The sequence below is a fragment of the Rattus rattus genome, chromosome 1 (genome assembly GCF_011064425.1).
Source record: "Rattus rattus isolate New Zealand chromosome 1, Rrattus_CSIRO_v1, whole genome shotgun sequence".
NCBI lineage: Eukaryota > Metazoa > Chordata > Mammalia > Rodentia > Muridae > Rattus > Rattus rattus.
In genome coordinates, this window is record NC_046154.1 from 24017442 (window position 1) to 24034404 (window position 16963).

Consider the following 16963-nt stretch of genomic DNA (forward strand, 5'->3'; position numbering starts at 1 on the left):
AGGGGACAGAGCAAAGATGACTGAAAAACACAAGTGGTGGCACCAGGTGGACTCCATCGATGTTCAACAGGGGGGCTTTAAGGTAGGGAGCCCCTGCCTGGCACTTGCCCCCGAGCCGGCATCCTAGGTTGGGTGGGGACAGTGGCCACACTGAAGGTCTGTTCCTCTCCTCGACAGAAAAAAACCTATGAGCTCATGGGTCGGCATGAGGAGCAAGTGCTTATCAACCGCAGGGACGTCATGGAGAAGAAGGTGAGGAGGGAGGGAGGAAGGCAGGGACAGGCAGGGCTAATATCCGAGGTGACTGTCACCCCATATGTCCCTCTTGCAGCTCTCTGCCCTTTAAATGCCCTCCCTGAGGACCTTCCTTCGGAAATAATGCCCATTGGAGTGATTCTTCATAGAAGCCCCTATAATGTGACAGCCACTCAGCAGCAGAGACCCCCCCAAAATCCCGAAGGTCCCCAGTAGTGTCCCTCTTTTTGATGACCATTTAGGTTGTGACTACTATATAGAAACAGGCCTCTCGTGAACTCAGACGTCATCCTCCTCTAGGTCAGACCCCTGAGTAACCCCTTCACCAGGAAGGGGCAGAGGAGTTACGGTCATGGTAGTGACTCCTGCCTGAAGGAAGGGCTTCTGTCTCCTTCCAGGATGCCTGGGACGTGCAGGAGTTCATCACTCAAATGTACGTCAAGCAGTTGCTTCGCCATCCGGCCTTCCAGCTGCTGCTGGCCTTTCTGCTGGTGACTAACGCCATTACCATTGCTCTCCGCACCAACTCTTATCTCGGTCAGGTGGGATGCTGGCCTGATCTCTACCCCCACAGGCTCTGACCTGGGACAAGTAGCTTTCCTCTCTGGCCCGTGGCTCTTTGTCTGTGTGTGATGGTTGCATTGGTTCTTCCAAAGTCAGGTCTCCACCCAGACGTGGGGTAGCAAACCTAAGACAGAGGCAGAGAGGGGCAGAGAGGGGCAGAGAGGGGCAGAGAGGGGCAGAGAGGCAGAGGCAGAGGCAGATGGATCTCTTGTCTGTTCAGCAGGTTCCATGCTATGCTGGTGAGACTATGCTAAAGTAAATAGTGTGTGTTGGTCTTGCGTGGGATCTGTACATTGAGAAAAACTCCTTGGGGTGGAGACATGGCTCAGGGGCTAAGAATGCTTGCTGCTCTTCCAGCGAACCCAGTATGGATCCCCAGAATCAAAATATAAGATGGAGGCCACGGTCCAGTATATGTCTGTAATCCCAGCTCTCCTGTGGAGACATGGGAAGTGGGGACAGCAGAATTCCCCAGAAACTCAGGTTAGCTAGCCTGGAGTATTCACCAGGGTGGCAAACAGGAAGACAAGACCCTGCTTCCAAACGGGCAGGGACCAGTTCTTACATTGTTCTCTGATTGCCACGTACACACAAACACACAGGTGTGTGCACACATGCAGGCACATACACATGCACACACACAGGGACACACATAGGCACATATACACAGGGATACACAGGCCCACATACAACAGGCACATACACAGGCACGCACAGAGCTACACACACACACAGGGACACAGCGAGGAAGAGGAGGAGAAAGAGAAAAGAAACATGAGAGAATTCATTAACTTGAGAGCCCAGGCTTGCTTCAAATTTCCCCTGTCTCCCAGGCTGCCCTCAAACTCCAAACTACTTTAGTTTTGTTAGTGCTGCTATTATACCTGTGCTCTGTGACACTTGATAGATTTCCTGTTCTTTTAGTTTTTATTTATCTCCTTGGTTTGAGACAAGATCTTACTGCGTGACTCAGCTTGGTCTCAGATTTATGACTCTCCAATCTCAAGCACCTGAGTGCTGCGATTACAGATGTATGCCGCCGTGCCTGATGGGTTGTTTGTTTGTTTGTTTGTTTTAAATATTTATTTATTTTATGTATACAAGTACACTGTAGCTGTCCTCAGACACACCAGAAGAGGGCATCAGATCTCATTACAGATGGTTGTGAGCCACCATGTGGTTGCTGGGAATTGAACTCAGGATCTCTGAAAGAGCAATCAGTGCTCTTAACCACTGAGCCATCTCTCCAGCACCTTTGTTTGTTTTTTTATTTGTTCTTTAGACAGAGCTCCATATAGCCCAAGATGCCTTCATATAAATGTATGTATGTATGTATATTATATATATACACACACATATATGTACATATACACATACATACATATATATGTGTGTATATATGTGTGTGTGCATGTATATATACACATATGTGTGGGCGTATATGTATATATACACGTATATGTGTGTGCATGTATAAATACACATATGTGTGGGCGTATATGTATATATACACGTATATGTGTGTGCATGTATATATATACATATACGTGTGTGCATATATATGTATACAGGGGTTGGGGATTTGGCTCAGTGGTAGCGCTTGCCTAGCAAGCGCAAGGCCCTGGGTTCGGTCCCAGCTCCAAAAAAAAAAAAAAAAAAAAAAAGAATAGAAAAAAATATATATATATGTATACATATATGCATAATCCGAGGAGGGATTTGAAAGCCTACAGCTTCCTCCTAAGTTCTGAGAATCCAGATGTGAGTCACCCCATCTGGCATTTCTGATGAGTTCTAGATATATATGCTGCTTAAATTCAGTAAGTCCCGGGTGGTGGTGACAGCTGAGTTCAGAAAGATGGTCGGTGGCCAGATCACATATGGTCTTTACGTCAAGGGAGATACATTTGTATCCAGGAAAAGATTGAAGCAGCGTTGAAGTGAAATGAAGTTTAGAATTGAATTGAGCTGACTTTTAGAAAATGTACTGGCTGGGGCTGGAGAGATAGACCAGTGGTTAGAGCACTTGTAGCTCTTGGTTTCTGGAACATACATCAAGCAGTTTACAACGGCCTATAACACAAGGTCTAGACCTCTTTTGGTCTCTAAGGGCACCCTGCACGTGTGTGGTGCACATACGAACTGCACACTTTTTATAAGAAAAGAATCTCGTAAAAGACACAGGTTGCCAACAGTGTGGACTATGCAATGAAGAGGGCTAAGAATGAGAGAAAATAAACTGAGATGGGTCAGAGATGTCCCGGAGAAAGATACTGTGACCCGGACCAGGATGATGGTGGTAGGTAAGAAGAGCTCATGTCCATGTGCTCTTCCGCCCCTCCTCATGGCACTTGGACTGAGCCCAAGGCCTGGCACATGCTAGGCTAACCTTATACCAGAGCCTTAAGGTCATGGGCTTCTCTGATGAATTACATGACTAGTCAGATTTAGCGAGCCTTTACCACCTTATTTTTGACCACATGTCACTTTGTGCAGGGAGACACAGGAACTGCAGCAAGTTGATAGTTGACTTTGTGGCATGGGCAACCATGTGGGACCGGTGCTTACGGGGACAGCTCAAGAGGAGCAGAGAGACCTAAAAGGCTGGGTGCACAGGGCTGGGGGTGAGCACTGGAGAGCTGCCCGTGTTGGGGTCGGGGGCAAGGTTGAGCGGACATGGCATTTAGAGTGTGAGGGCAGGAGAGGGCCAGGACAGGTTCCCCAGAAGAGGAGGGGATGGCGAAGGTGGGAGGCTGACTGAGGGGTGACCAATGGCAAATAGTGAACTCAGGAGAGTGACAGCCAAGGGGAACAGCCTGTAGGGCAGGCCCTGGTGAGGAGCAAGCCTGACAAAGACTCCCCAGAGTTAGCACCCTTGGCTTCCCCCCAGAACCGGCTATCAGGGGAGCAGCAACTCATTTATGCAACTTGCACAGTGAGGACAGTGGAGGTCCATGCATGAGCCATTGCCAGGTTATGAAATGAATTCAGACTGCAGATGTCAGCATTCTGACAGTGAAATGGAACTGGGAGAAAAAAGGGAGGGCAGAGGGACAGGGGAGCCACATTCCCCCCCCCCCCCCGCCTCTGTATGTTACCACAACAAGAATGCGGACATCCTGGGGTTGGGGATTTGGCTCAGTGGTAGAGCGCTTGCCTAGGGCAAGGCCCTGGGTTCGGTCCCCAGCTCCAAAAAAAGAACCAAAAAAAAAAAAAAAAAAAAAAAAATGGGACATCCAAGAACAACTTGCAGGAGGAGTGAGTTCTCTCCTTCCATTGTGGGACCCAACTAAGGTGGTCAGGCATGCTGGCACACCTCTGGCCACTGAGCCATCCTGCCAGTCTCTGAAGACCATTTTCTCAAATGTAAAGCAGCTCTTATTATGGTTCTCAGTCAAAACTGCCGGAACTGGGGTTGAGGATGTCGTGCAGTTGGTAAATAAGGAATTCAAGGTCATCCTTGGCTATGTAGTTTTGGGGCCAGCCTGGGCTACATGAGATTGTCTCCGATAACATAGTAAAACAGGGGAAAAAAAAAAAAAAAGATGAAGCCCGAAAGCCTACTGTTGAGTTTGTGACTATGGAGGTCAGTCCCTAGAAGCATGTAGGCTCAATAATCGTGGGTGTGAACAGCAAGATGGCCCACACGAGGGACAGGGAACCTGTTGACTGCTGGGGCATAGAAATAGAGGAGTGAGGTGACTGCTTTGCTGGGGTTAACTCTGTGGACTGGGAGTTGTTTGTGGGGGTGGGTCACAGCTATGAGAAAACAGAAAGACCACTGTTGGCCAGGAGGGAATTTGGTTTGGGCAAACCCTGGCTACTCATCCACCGAATCGTACACCCAGGGTACATGCCCTGGATCTACAGTGGGGAGGGCACCTCAGACCTGACCCAGAGAACTTGAGATGCTGGAATAAGCAGGGGTTGTAGAGGCCAGACTAGCAGAGAAGCTGCCTGGAATGTGGGGCCCTGCAGCTCCTGGGGGCCATGCCTTTTTCTTGAAGTTCCAGAGTCCACTTAGACGTTTTTACATCTCCCTTTCCCAAATAGCCTGCTCTAGAGGTCAGGGGTGAAGAAGGCTAGCTGGCTCCTAATTCTCCATCTGTGAGATGCGACAGAAAAGGAAACTACTTTCCAAAGCAATATTGACAGTCACGCGACACAGTTTTGGTACGGCCTGGCTTCTGTGCAGGGAGTATCCCTCCCGCCAAAGGAAACCATAGAGATATTGAGGAGGAAGAGTAGCCAGGGTACCCCCTCCACACACATGTACCCTGTCTCCAGCCGGACGTAAGTCCTGCTCACTGACACCTCATCCCCCTTTCTCTGTCTTCCATATAGAAACACTATGAGTTGTTCTCGACTATAGATGACATTGTGTTGACGATCCTTATCTGTGAGGTTCTCCTTGGCTGGCTGAACGGATTCTGGATTTTCTGGAAGGTGAGCTCGGGGGAATTCCTGGCAATGCCCTTACCTTATCCCTCCATTATTGAGCCTTTGCCCTGCAAAGTGAAGGGTTTTTGTATGGAGAGATTGTGTATCGGTGAGTGAATGAAGGGGTGTGTGTGTGTGTGTGTGTGTGTGTGTGTGTGTGTGTGTGTGTGTAGCAGAATATGAGGAGTTCAGGAAATGCCCCCTCCTTGTGTTGCAACCCCTGCTCCTGCCTTCCCAGACCCCTCTATTCACCCACAACCAGATTTCTGTATCTGGGAAATGGAGTTGAGGGATTGAGAGTGTCTACCTTGATTTACAAGGTCCTGGATCAGTACTTCCGTAAACAACTTCTGTAATTAGGTCATTTGTATTTTAAGCTTTCTGGGTCCTAGTCCCCGTCGCAACAATTCACCTCTGCCAGGTAGCACAAAGCCGTGCCAGACAGAACCTGGATGAATGGGCGTGGCTATATTCCAGAAAAGCTCTTTCCCCCACCCCAGGGTTGTTGATAAAGTGTTTGTTCATTTGTTTATTTGAGAGTCTTACTATGTGGCCCAGGCTGACCCCAAACCCCTGAGATCCAATTAACTGGGACTACTATCTGGATTGGCTCTAGTCCAGTGTGCCAAGCACAGTAACGCACACTTACAATCCCAGTAGTTACGAGGCTGAGGTAAAAGGGTCATGAGTTCAAGGCCTGCCTGGCCTAAGTCATGGGGCACTGTCTCCAGAAGCCCAGACACTTTGTGTGTGAACACTGAGATTTGAGTTTCCTGTAAGTTTCACATTTCCCAAGCCAGTCTGCTCATGTCCCCTCCTTCCCTTTCTTTCTTTCTTTTTTTTTTTTTTTTTTTTTGATGCTGGGGACCAAACCCAGGCCTTACGCTTCCTTTATTTTTTTATTTTTATTTTTTTTTAAAGATTTATTATGTATACAGCGTTGCACCTGCATGTACACGTGCAGGCCAGAAGAGGGCATCCGATCTCATTACAGATGGTTGGGAGCCACCATGTGGTTGCTGGGAATTGAACTCTGGACCTCTGGATGAGCAGACAGTGCTCTTAACCTCTGAGCCATCTCTCCAGCCCCTTCCCTTGCTTTAAAAACCACGCACCAACTCCTTAGGATGTCTTCAGGAAGGTTCTTCCAGACTAGGCCTGTGTTGCTCTGAGTCTCCATTCGAGTTTCTACTTCTCTCTCTGGTAAAGTTTTTTTTTTTAGATGTACTTATTTATTTATTTATTATACTTTCAATACACCGTAGCTGTCTTCAGACACACCAGAAGAGGGCATCAGATCCCATGACAGATGGTTGTGAGCCACCATGTGGTGGCTGGGACTTGAACTCAGGACCTCTGGAAGAGCAGTCAGTGCTCCTAACCGCTGAGCCATCTCTCCAGCCCTCTCTGGTAAAGTTAATGTCTATTCTCTATCTGCCTCTCTCAGAAGAATCTGTGAGCCCAGCAGGGCAAAAATTTGTATCTTCAGAAAATGGATCAAGATAGGATCCAGGGGTTGGGGATTTAGCTCAGTGGTGCAGGCGCTTGCCTGAAGCGCAAGGCCCTGGGTTGGTCCCCAGCTCCGAAAAAAGAACCAAAAAAAAAAAAAAAAAAAGATAGGGGATCCAGGGACTGGAGAGATGACTCAGTGGTTAAGAGCACCGACTGCTCTTCCAGAGGTCCTGAGTTCAATTCCCAGCAACCACATGGTGGCTCACAGCCATCTGTAATGGGATCTGGTCCCCTCTTCTGGTGTGTCTGAAGTCAGTGACAGTGTGCTCATACATAAATAAATCTTTAAAAAAAAAAAAAAAAAAGATAGGGGATCCAGCAGGAGCTTAACTCTGGTGGATTTGTAGCCCAGCCAATTTGTGCGGAGAACTGAGCCAGGGGTCTCACACTTACCTGGTGTCTCATTCGCTGTTCTAGTGCAATGAAGAGACACCATGACCAAGGCTCTTATAAAGTAAAGCATTTATTGAGGCTGGCTTACAGTTTCAGAGGGTGAGTCCATTATCATCAGACAGGAAGCATGGCAGTAGGCAGGCAGGCAGTGTGCTGAGGCAGTAGCTAAGAGCTTTGCATCCTGGTCCACAGCAATAGGCAGTAAGGGGGAGGGAGAGGGAGAGGGGGTGGGGGAAGAGGGAGAGGGAGAGGGGGAAGAAGCAGAGGCAGAGGAAGAGGGAGAGGAGCTGAGCCTAGCATGGGCTTTTAAAATGTTAAAGCCTATTTCCAGTGACACATCTCCTCCAACAAGGCCAAATCTACTCCAAGAAGACCACACCTCCCAGTCCTTCCCAACAGTTCTACTCCCTGGTGACCAAGCATTCAAATATATGAGCCTGCGGGGGCCACTCTCATTCAAACCCATACCACACTAGGCTTATTTACCCATCCGCCAAGTTACACTTTGGCCCCTCAGGGTTTCCCTGTGTAGCCCTGGCTGTCCTGGAACTTGCTCTTTAGACAAAGCTGGCCTTGAACTCAGAGATCTGCCTGCCTCTGCCTCTTCCTCTCAAGTACTGGGACTAAAAGCATAAGCCCACCATGGCCTGTCCCATGGCCCTCTTTTTACTTTGAGCCTTATTAAGCTTCCCAGAAATGATCCTGAGCTTACACCATAGCCCAGATAAGCCTTGAATTAGGGGAGACCTCCTGTAGCTTTAATTTTTTGAAATCTACTTTTAATGATGGTTCTTAAACTCTTTAACCTCCCTTGTAGCCCACCACTTACCAGAGGTAGGGGAAAAGAAAGGATATGGGGGAAATGGCCCTGTTTAAAAATGGTTCTTTGGAGCAAGTCCCATCTGTGTTGTCAGGAAATCAGCAGCTCAGTTCACAGGTTCACAGCGACAGCTCAGTCCACTCACAAACACGTCATGAATATATCAGCAGTCCAGCTTGGTAGTGGGGGGACAGCAGCAGCGGTGGCATGACCTAGCAGTACGAGCCAGGCCTCAGCATGAGTTATCCTAAGCCTCAGCATGAGTCAGCAGGAAGGATTCAGACCATCAGGGGTGCCAAGAGAAGTTCTCGGCTGTACCCGTCTTAGCAAAGCAAAGATCAGTGAAGGCAGGAGACCAACAAGCATTGACAGCTAGTTCTATAAGCAAGCCTAGCTCAGCCTCCATCACCGGCCTGCGGAGTCCTCTCATACTCTCTCCAAACATCGCATGTCCTCCAAAGGTCTTGCCTCACCATGTGTCTTGCCTCGGCAAGAAGTGAGTCTGTCCGAGGTGACGTCACTGCGCCAATCGGCCCGAGTCTGCGGAAGTGGCAGAAGCTGCGGCAGGCACACCACCGGAAGTTTTAAGCATCCGTTCGCGTGCTTGCTTTAGCAGAACCTCCTTTAACCTGTGTCTGCTTCAGGGAAACATCCCTTCACGTGTTTGCCCCAGCAAAACACCATCCGACACAACTGACTCTCCAAAGAGCCCTTACCCACGTCACCATCCTAACCCCTACTTTAGCCTCCTGGGGGGCCTTGACTCCACAGAGGGGCAGACCTGTGTCCCCTGTGTGTGTGATATATGATGTGGCACAGACTGCAGTCATGAGGCAAACGTGTATTTATACAGATTGCTTCCCAAATTTAAGGACATCCTCCATTAAAATGTAGGGTTCGTTTGTTGTTTTTTGAACCTTTTCTTCAGACACAGTGGCCAAAACTTTACTGTAAAGCATGTGGAGTCCTGGGTCCACTCCAACCCCTCAACCCATTGTGTTCAATCTCTTTAGGTAATCTTCTTACAGCCCGTTTATCTTCTCAGCGGCTGGTTTATAATCCTTGGCAAATAGGCGTGTATTTTTAGTGCTTCCTTCTCTGACAGTAGCCTTTGGTAAACAGCGCTTTTGCACTAAGTTGCTGGCACTTATCGGGGGGCAGGGCGGGTCCTGGAATTCTGTCTGTACTAACACATGATAGATGTACAGTTGCTCCTTTTGTCCCCCATTGCTGGTCCTGTTCGTTGTTTCAACTTCTTATTTGTTTGTTTGTTTAGAGATGGTCTCACTATGTAACACTGCCTGGCCTGGAACTCCCTCTGTAGACCAGGCTGGTCTCAAACTCACAGAGATCTAATCGCTTCTGCCTCCCGAGTGCTCCGATTAAAGACACACGTAACCACCAGGCCTAGCTACTTTAATTGTATTAATTATAGTGTATGTTACACATCACACTAAGGCAGGAGCATCCAGGAGTGTTCAAGTCACCTAACTGTAGGTCAAGTCACTGTCTAAGGGGCTAGCCATGTGTGTGTGTGTGTGTGTGTGTGATGGCTGTTGACAGTTGACATAGGTGTAGGACTGTGATTCTGTGTCTGCAGCATGTTGGGACAGTGGGGTGACAGCCGTGAGATGGCAGTCATCTAGTTTTGTTCTTAGAGGATCGTCAAATCTCCCATGCTTGGGGTGTGGTAGGGCTGATGGGATGCTCACATGGGCTGGGCTTGATATACCCTTATGGGCTGCTCCCCTATTCAGGATGGCTGGAATATCCTCAACTTCGCCATTGTCTTTATCTTGTTTATGGGGTTCTTCATAAAACAACTGAACGAAACCTTCATCACCTACCCTCTCAGGTGAGTTGGGAACCCTGAAGGTAAGAGGGGCATCTGTCTGGCTCCAGGAAGAAGAGCAATCGTTACCACCTGGGGCTCAGCTCTGCCGGTTTGGGAAGTTGGTGGGAGGGAGGCAACAAGGAGGAAGGGGATGGGAAAGGTCAAGAGGCATCTCTGAGAGGCACTTCCCACAGGGCTCTTCGGCTGTTTCATGTGTGTATGGCGGTGGAACCCCTGGCCAGAATCATCAGGGTCATCCTGCAGTCGATGCCGGACCTGGCCAATGTCATGGCCCTCATCCTCTTCTTTATGCTGGCAAGTGTCTTCCGACCCCAGCCTGTCTCTCTCCCTGAATAGAGCCTGAAAGGCAGTAGGGAGGGGCAGGTGCCCAGAGAAGTGAAGGACTTGGGTCTGAATCCTTGGCAGTATTTGCTTACCAAGCTCCAAGGCTGCTGGGTGAGATCAGGGTGGGTTCTGGTCTCTCTGACAGGTATTTTCTGTGTTTGGGGTCACGCTCTTTGGTGCGTTCGTGCCCAGGCATTTCCAGAACATGGGGGTGGCTCTGTATACACTCTTCATCTGCATCACCCAGGACGGATGGCTGGACATCTACATGGACTTCCAGTGAGTACAGCTCACTGGGGCTCTCAAGCTCCGTCTCCTCCTGGCTAGGGCAGGGCTGGAGTTCCTGCAAGAGGAAAACAAGTGTGAGAGGGGGCTCCTGAGAAGTGATGAGAGAGGGGGCTCCTTGGAAGTGATGAGAGAGGGGGCTCCTGGGAAGTGATGAGAGAGGGGGCTCCTGGAAAGTGATGAGAGAGGGGGCTCCTGGGAAGTGATGAGAGAGGGGGCTCCTGGGAAGTGATGAGACTGGGCTCCTGAGACTTCCAGGAAGCTGGCCTCACAGGAAGTAAATACCCAAAGAAATCATGGCTTTGTGGTACTTGAATCTTATTGCCACAGAAGCCTCACACGTTCGTAGGACCACCTGACCCTGTTCACGGAGATCTCAGCTACTGTGGTACAGTTGTATGACTCAACTTCTGGCCAGGAAGCAAGCCTGTGGTTGTGTCTGAGGTTACTGGTGGCTTCCAGATTGTACCAGAGCGCAACGAGCCACCTAGATTCCTGGGAAGTTTGGGTTTAACCATTCCTGCTCAAACCTGCTCCCCAAGGTCATTTTTGTGTTCTATTCTTTGCTTCTTCTCTGTCAAGTCCAAGTCCAGTTTCACTCTGTCCCACTCTTCGCTGTGAAGTAGAAGCCAATTGGGTTTCTGCAGTCAGGATTCATCTAGACACAGGGAACAGAGCTCCCAGCATTCAGGAAGCAGAGAGGGGCGAATCAGGAGTTCAAGTTAATTGTTGGCTATAATTAACAAGACTTGCTTCAAAAAGGAACAAGAGGGGAGGGGTAGGAGGAGAGACATGCTGGGGTAGAGTGTTTGCCTAGCTTGGGTTCAATCCCCAGAACTGAGCAAAGCAAGATTGGTGGCCTCTACCTACATTGCACTGTGAGAGGCCAGTCTGAGAACATAAACAGAGAGAAAAGGCTGACACAGCGGCACACGACTTTAGTCCTAGCACTTGGGAGTCAGAGGCAGGAGGAGCTTTGAAAGAACTGGGCCAGCCTGGTCTACAGACCCCATTTCAGGCTAACCAGAGTTACATGGTAAGACCTTGTTTCAAAACAAACAAACAAACAAACAAACAAACAAACACAAACAATATCACCAAACCACCACCACCAACAAAAGGTGGGGCACTGAGGCCCAGAGCATGATTGCTGGGTGGCACAGGGAAGGCAGAGGCAGTGCGACCTCTGTTCCAGGCCAGCCAGGTCCATGTGGACTGCACAGTGGGGTGGCACTGGGCTTTTGAGTCTCTCCCCTTGCAATGGCCCTGTGACGTTAGACAAATGATTCCACTGTTGGCCTCAAACTGGCAGCCATCTTCCTGCCTCTGTCTCTTAAATGCTGAGGTTACAGATGTGGGTCACCAAGACCAGTTTGTTTATGTGTGTATTTATTTATCTTGTGGGTCTGGGCCCGTAAGCATGCTCGGGAAGCCTTCTATTACCAAGCTGCAGCTCCAACTTCTAGCTTTTAAAAGTTGGAGGGGGGTTGGGGATTTAGCTCAGTGGTAGAGCGCTTGCCTAGCAAGCACAAGGCCCTGGGTTCGGTCCCCAGCTCCGAAAAAAAAAAAGAAAAAAGAAAAAAAAAGTTGGAGGGATTCGTTTTATCTGTTTTGTCTTTAAATGCGGTCTAGCATAGTCCAGGATAGTCCATCACTCTAGCTCTTCCTCTGCTCACTTCCCAAGTGCTAAGCTTATGGTCATGTGACCCCACTAGCTTAGGCGATGCAGAGGCTTCATGCTTACTAGGCAAACACTCCACCAACCATGTTTCATTTTTCTAGGTTCTTTGTTTTGTTTTGTTTTGGAGACAGAAACTCAGGTATCCAGACTAGCTTTGAACTTCTGCTCTCCTATTTCTATTTCCTGAGAGCTGGGCTTTATTACTTCTCTGATCCTCTATTTAATCACTCATAATTAGAGACTGCAATGCGGTATTGACAGGCTGGAGAGATGACTCAGTGGTTAAGAGCACCGACTGCTCTTCCAGAGGTCCTGGGTTCCCAGCAACCACATGGTGGCTCACAACCACTTGTAATGGGATCTGATGCTCTCTTCTGTCTGAAGACAGCAACTGTGTACTCATATAGAATAAATAAATAAATCTTTAAAAAAAATACAGTATGGACTACCTCATAGGATGGCATGAGGATCAGTCTAGAAAGATCTGTAGACTTCTGTAGTGCAGCTCAGCATAGAGTGCTGCCATTTCCAGTAGATGTTAAGTATGGCTGGGACTTGTACTGGACATAGAAAAGGGTGCTGACTTCTGAGAGCTGGCCCTGCTGTCAGTCAGCAGAACATGTCTCAGGGAAGAGCTGCTACGACCAGCAGGAGAGCACTCTCTCTGCATTTACAGAGAAGAGGGCATCAGATCCCATTACAGATGGTTGTGAGCCACCATGGGGTTGCTGGGGATTGAACTCAGGACCTCTGGAAGAGCAGTCAGTGCTCTTAACCGCTGAGCCATCTCTCCAGCCCTAAATCACTGAAGCATAAAGGGCCAGGGAAATAATGGAGCCCCTGACCACCATTTTCAGGGTGGAGGAAAGAGAGTACGCAATGGAGGTCGGGGGCGCCATCTACTTTGCTATCTTTATCACCCTCGGTGCCTTCATTGGCCTCAACTTGTTTGTCGTCGTGGTGACCACAAATCTGGAACAAATGATGAAGACGGGCGAGGAGGAGGGGCATCTGCAGCACATAACTGTCAAGGAGGTGAGCTGGGTGTGGTTGTGCACGCCTTTAGTCCCAGCGCGGGAGCTCTAGGCACTTGGGTTGCTGCGAGTTCGAGGCCAGCCTGGTCTCCAAAGGGAGTTCCAGGACACCCAGGACTGTGGGATGGGGAGAAAAGGACAGAATATGTGCATGGATGACCTGAGCACCTGTGGATATGCCTGTGGTTTTGCACACTAGAGTGCATGGAGAAAGCCAAATCCAAGGCCTGGAGTTAAGACCCCACATCTGTGATGTCCACTCTGTGACTGAGGCTCCTGGAGACTGGGAGTGCATTCCTAGATATGCCACAATTGAAGCTGAGCCTGGGGTGGCCCTGGGGCATTTACCCAACTGCATCTGCATCCGAAGTTCCTCTCTATGACGGGAATGGTAATGATACTCGCTTGCCAGAACTCTCAGGAGAATCTCAAAGGATCTAATGACAGCTCAGAAGTAAGAACCCAACAAGTGTGTTGGAGAGCCTCTGGAGAGGTAGCTCTGTCCTTAAGAGCACTTGCTGCTCTTGCTGAGGTCCTGGGTTCGGGTCCCACTTACATGGCTACTCACAATTATTGGTAACTCTAGTTCTAGGAGATCCCTCACTTTCTCTGGTCTCCACAGGCCTTACATGTACATGGTACCTTTACTTACATATACATAGGCAAGCCATTCCTACACATTCAATAAAAGTAAATACTTGCTGGGCGTGGGTGCACACCTTTGACTCCTGTGGAGGCAGGTGGATCTCTTAATTTGAGGTCAGCTTGGTCTAATAGAATGAGTTCTAGCCAGGGCTACAGAGAAACTTTGTCTTGAAAAAGAGGGTGGGGGGGAGGGAGGGAGAGAGAGAGAGAGAGAGAGAGAGAGAGAGAGAGAGAGAGAAAGAGAGAACTTGTTAAATGTTAACTACCTAGTATTCACTTGGCAGAATTTCTTTTCTTTCTTTCTTTCTTTCTTTCTTTCTTTCTTTCTTTCTTTCTCTTTCTTTTTCTTTCAAGATTTATTTATTATATATATGAGTACACTGTCGCTGTCTTCAGACACCAGAAGAGGGCATCAGATCCCATTACAGATGGTTGTGAGCCACCATGTGGTTGCAAGGAATTGAACTCAGGACCTCTGGAAGAGCAGTCAGTGCTCTTAACCACTGAGCCATCTCTCCAGCCCCAGAATTTCTGTAAGGTGGAGTGGACGTGGACTTTGGAAAGGTTAGAGAGCCACGGCCACCATCACTTCAGAGTAGGTAGAACTTTAGAGGTTTGCTGGAGTAAGAATTTCCAGAGGTAAAAGAGGGGCTTATGTGCCTGAATTTGAATTACCGCAACAAGCTAGGCTAAGTATGACTGGAGCTAAGAACTGGGCCAGGTGTTAGATGGCTTGCCTAGCTTGTTGGAGGCCCTGGGTTCCATCCTTAGTATGGACAGATTAAAATGTTCTGATACCTAATGAAGTTAAAGGGGAATGTCCTAAGAGATGCATCCTCCCTGAAGCCCCACGACCCTGAACTGTCTCTCTCCCTCCATCCACTGTCCCCAGACAGATGCAGAGGAAGAGGACTGGACCGATGAGCTACCACTGGTCCATTATACAGAGGCCCGCAAGGAGACTTCCGCAGTCCCTCAGGAACCACTGGTTGGGGGCCCCCTGTGTAACCTCTCAGAAAAGACCTGTGATAACTTCTGCTTGGTTCTTGAAGCAATACAGGAGAACTTGCTGGAATACAAAGAGATCCGAGACGAGCTCAACACGTGGGGAGGGTTCTGGGGAGTCTGAGCTAGGCCTGGCCTCCAGCTCATTTGCCCAGGGTTCATGCTTCTCAGCTCAGGAGCTGCATCCTGACCCTTGGGTCATTCTTGTCTGCTGGGAGGAGTCCACACAGCCTGGGTCTCCCTGAAGGCTGTTTCAAAGGCCAGGAGAAGTAGTTAGCAGGGAGGGGAAAAGAAGGTGCACACCAGGGAGGAGATGGACAGGCTTCAACAACGCCAGCAAACACACTCTCTCTTCTTCCCCCAGGATCATGGAGGAGGTGCGCTCCATCCGTTATAACCAGGAGCAGGAAAACGTGATCATGCACAAGCGTACCTCCAAAAGCATGACGTTCCCAAGCGAGTCCTCTGCAGACATTCGGGAGATGGCTAACAAGCAAGACTTGATCACTGCACTAGTCGACAGGGAAAAGGTGCGAGTTCCTTTCTCTACCTAATCGACATCCCTGCCCCCCACCCCCAAACACACACACCCCACGGGTACCAATAGCCTACAGGCGCATAGCGAAGGTTTCCTTCCTTTTCCTGTAGACCCACTAAAATCCCCACTCATCTTAGCTGGCACCACCCAATCTGGCCAAGCCTTATCATTTCCTTCTCAGAGAGGTCCTGTCTCCTCCCATCAGGCCTAGGGAGCCAATCCGTGTTGTTCCCCACCCTCGGCACCTACAAATCTATTCTTGAGTGCTTCTGCCAGCTCGGCTCTTCCTTACAAACAGATGTTTAGCTCCACCTTGGGCAAAGGGCCTTCTGTGTGTGTCTGTGTCTGTCTCTGTGAGTTTGTGTGTATGTATATCTATGTGTTTATGTGTTTGTCTCTGAGTGTCTATATGTTTCTGTGTGTGTGTGTGTGTGTGTGTGTGTGTGTGTGTGTGTCTGTCTGTCTGTCTGTCTGTCTCCTAGTTCATGGGACTGCAGGGAAACAGTCTTGGGGATACCTGAGCTCTTCAGTTTAGAGTGGGTACTAAGCATGCTAGAGTTACCCGGATGGAGCAGCTGCTGAGGAGGAGGAGGAGGAGGAGGAGGAGGGGGAGGAAGAGGAGGAGGAGGAGGAAGAGGAGGAGATGGAGGAAGAGGAGGAGGAGGAGGAAGAAGAGGAGGAGGTGGAGGAAGAGGAGGAGGAGGAAGAGGAAGAGGAGGAGGAGGAAGAAGAAGAGGAGGAGGAGGGAGGAGGGGAGGAGGAGGGAAGAAAAGGGGGAGGAGGAGGAGAGGAGGAAGAGGAGGAGGGAGCAGGCTGTCCCATTAAGGAAGCAGAATGACAAAAAGATCTCTTGGTTTGCAGGTGTATGAGTCTACCACAAACCTAGGTATCAAACACAAGTCCAGCCACTGAGACGGCAGTATGGGAACTGAAGGCCTGCACACACAGGGCCAGCTGCTGCATCCCAAACTGGAGCCCATCCCTCTCCCTTCCACCCGGGCAGCAGAGCCATGGGGCTGGAAAGGTGGCAGCATCTGCAGGGCTTATGCCTGGGAGCCTCAAGTCCAGAGGAGTCAGGATTCTGGACGAGAGTGGAAGTACAGAAAGGCGTAGCCAGACTTTGGCCTAAAGATGAGTATCCCTGACCTCTGCTTCAGCCAGAGCTGGATGAGGCCTGTGCGGGCCCAAGCACCATAAAGAGAAGAGCCAGGCCAGTGAGACCGTGTGCACTGAAAATAAACTTTGGTGTTATAACCAATGTGTCTGCCTGCTACCTGTTCCGCACCCCTGCCTTTGGTGTAAAGAGAAGATAGATCTTATATCCTCAAAGCCCCCTTGCTTGGAAGATGGTGGTTCATACCTTATTCCCAGCAGTTAGGACATAGAGGTAGGAGAATCAAGAATTCAAGGACATCCTCAGCTACATGTAATTAAAGGCCAGCATGGGTAACATAAGACACCATCTCTAACAAAACAAAACATACAAACCCACCAGTCTGTGCTGAATGTGGTGACAACTATACAATCCCAGCTCCTGAGAGACTGAGAGAGGAAGCTTGAAGAGAGTTGGAAGCTAGCCTGGACTTCTCAGTGAGAACTTGTTTTGGGGGTT

General features: G+C 49.3%; 1 protein-coding gene across 1 annotated transcript; it reads left to right on the forward strand.

Moving 5' to 3' along the window:
- Positions 1-16: 16 nt before the first annotated feature.
- On the forward strand, positions 17-16528 carry Catsper4 (cation channel sperm associated 4). Its single transcript, XM_032888231.1, has 11 exons — positions 17-82; positions 178-252; positions 654-797; positions 5164-5265; positions 9742-9839; positions 10013-10133; positions 10309-10442; positions 12987-13164; positions 14701-14912; positions 15178-15343; positions 16213-16528. The coding sequence occupies exons 1-11, from the start codon at positions 17-19 to the stop codon at positions 16261-16263; spliced, it is 1347 nt and encodes a 448-aa protein (XP_032744122.1). The 3' UTR covers positions 16264-16528.
- The last annotated feature ends 435 nt before the right edge of the window (positions 16529-16963 follow it).

What these genes read in the sequence shown, in the direction of transcription:
- Catsper4 (XM_032888231.1), top strand. Translation starts at nt 17, where the DNA reads ATGACTGAAAAACACAAGTGGTGGCACCAGGTGGACTCCATCGATGTT. An exon ending in TTCATCACCTACCCTCTCAG is followed by an intron (nt 9,840 to 10,012) that starts GTGAGTTGGGAA and finishes CACTTCCCACAG; the next exon opens with GGCTCTTCGGCTGTTTCATG. An exon ending in AGCACATAACTGTCAAGGAG is followed by an intron (nt 13,165 to 14,700) that starts GTGAGCTGGGTG and finishes CACTGTCCCCAG; the next exon opens with ACAGATGCAGAGGAAGAGGA.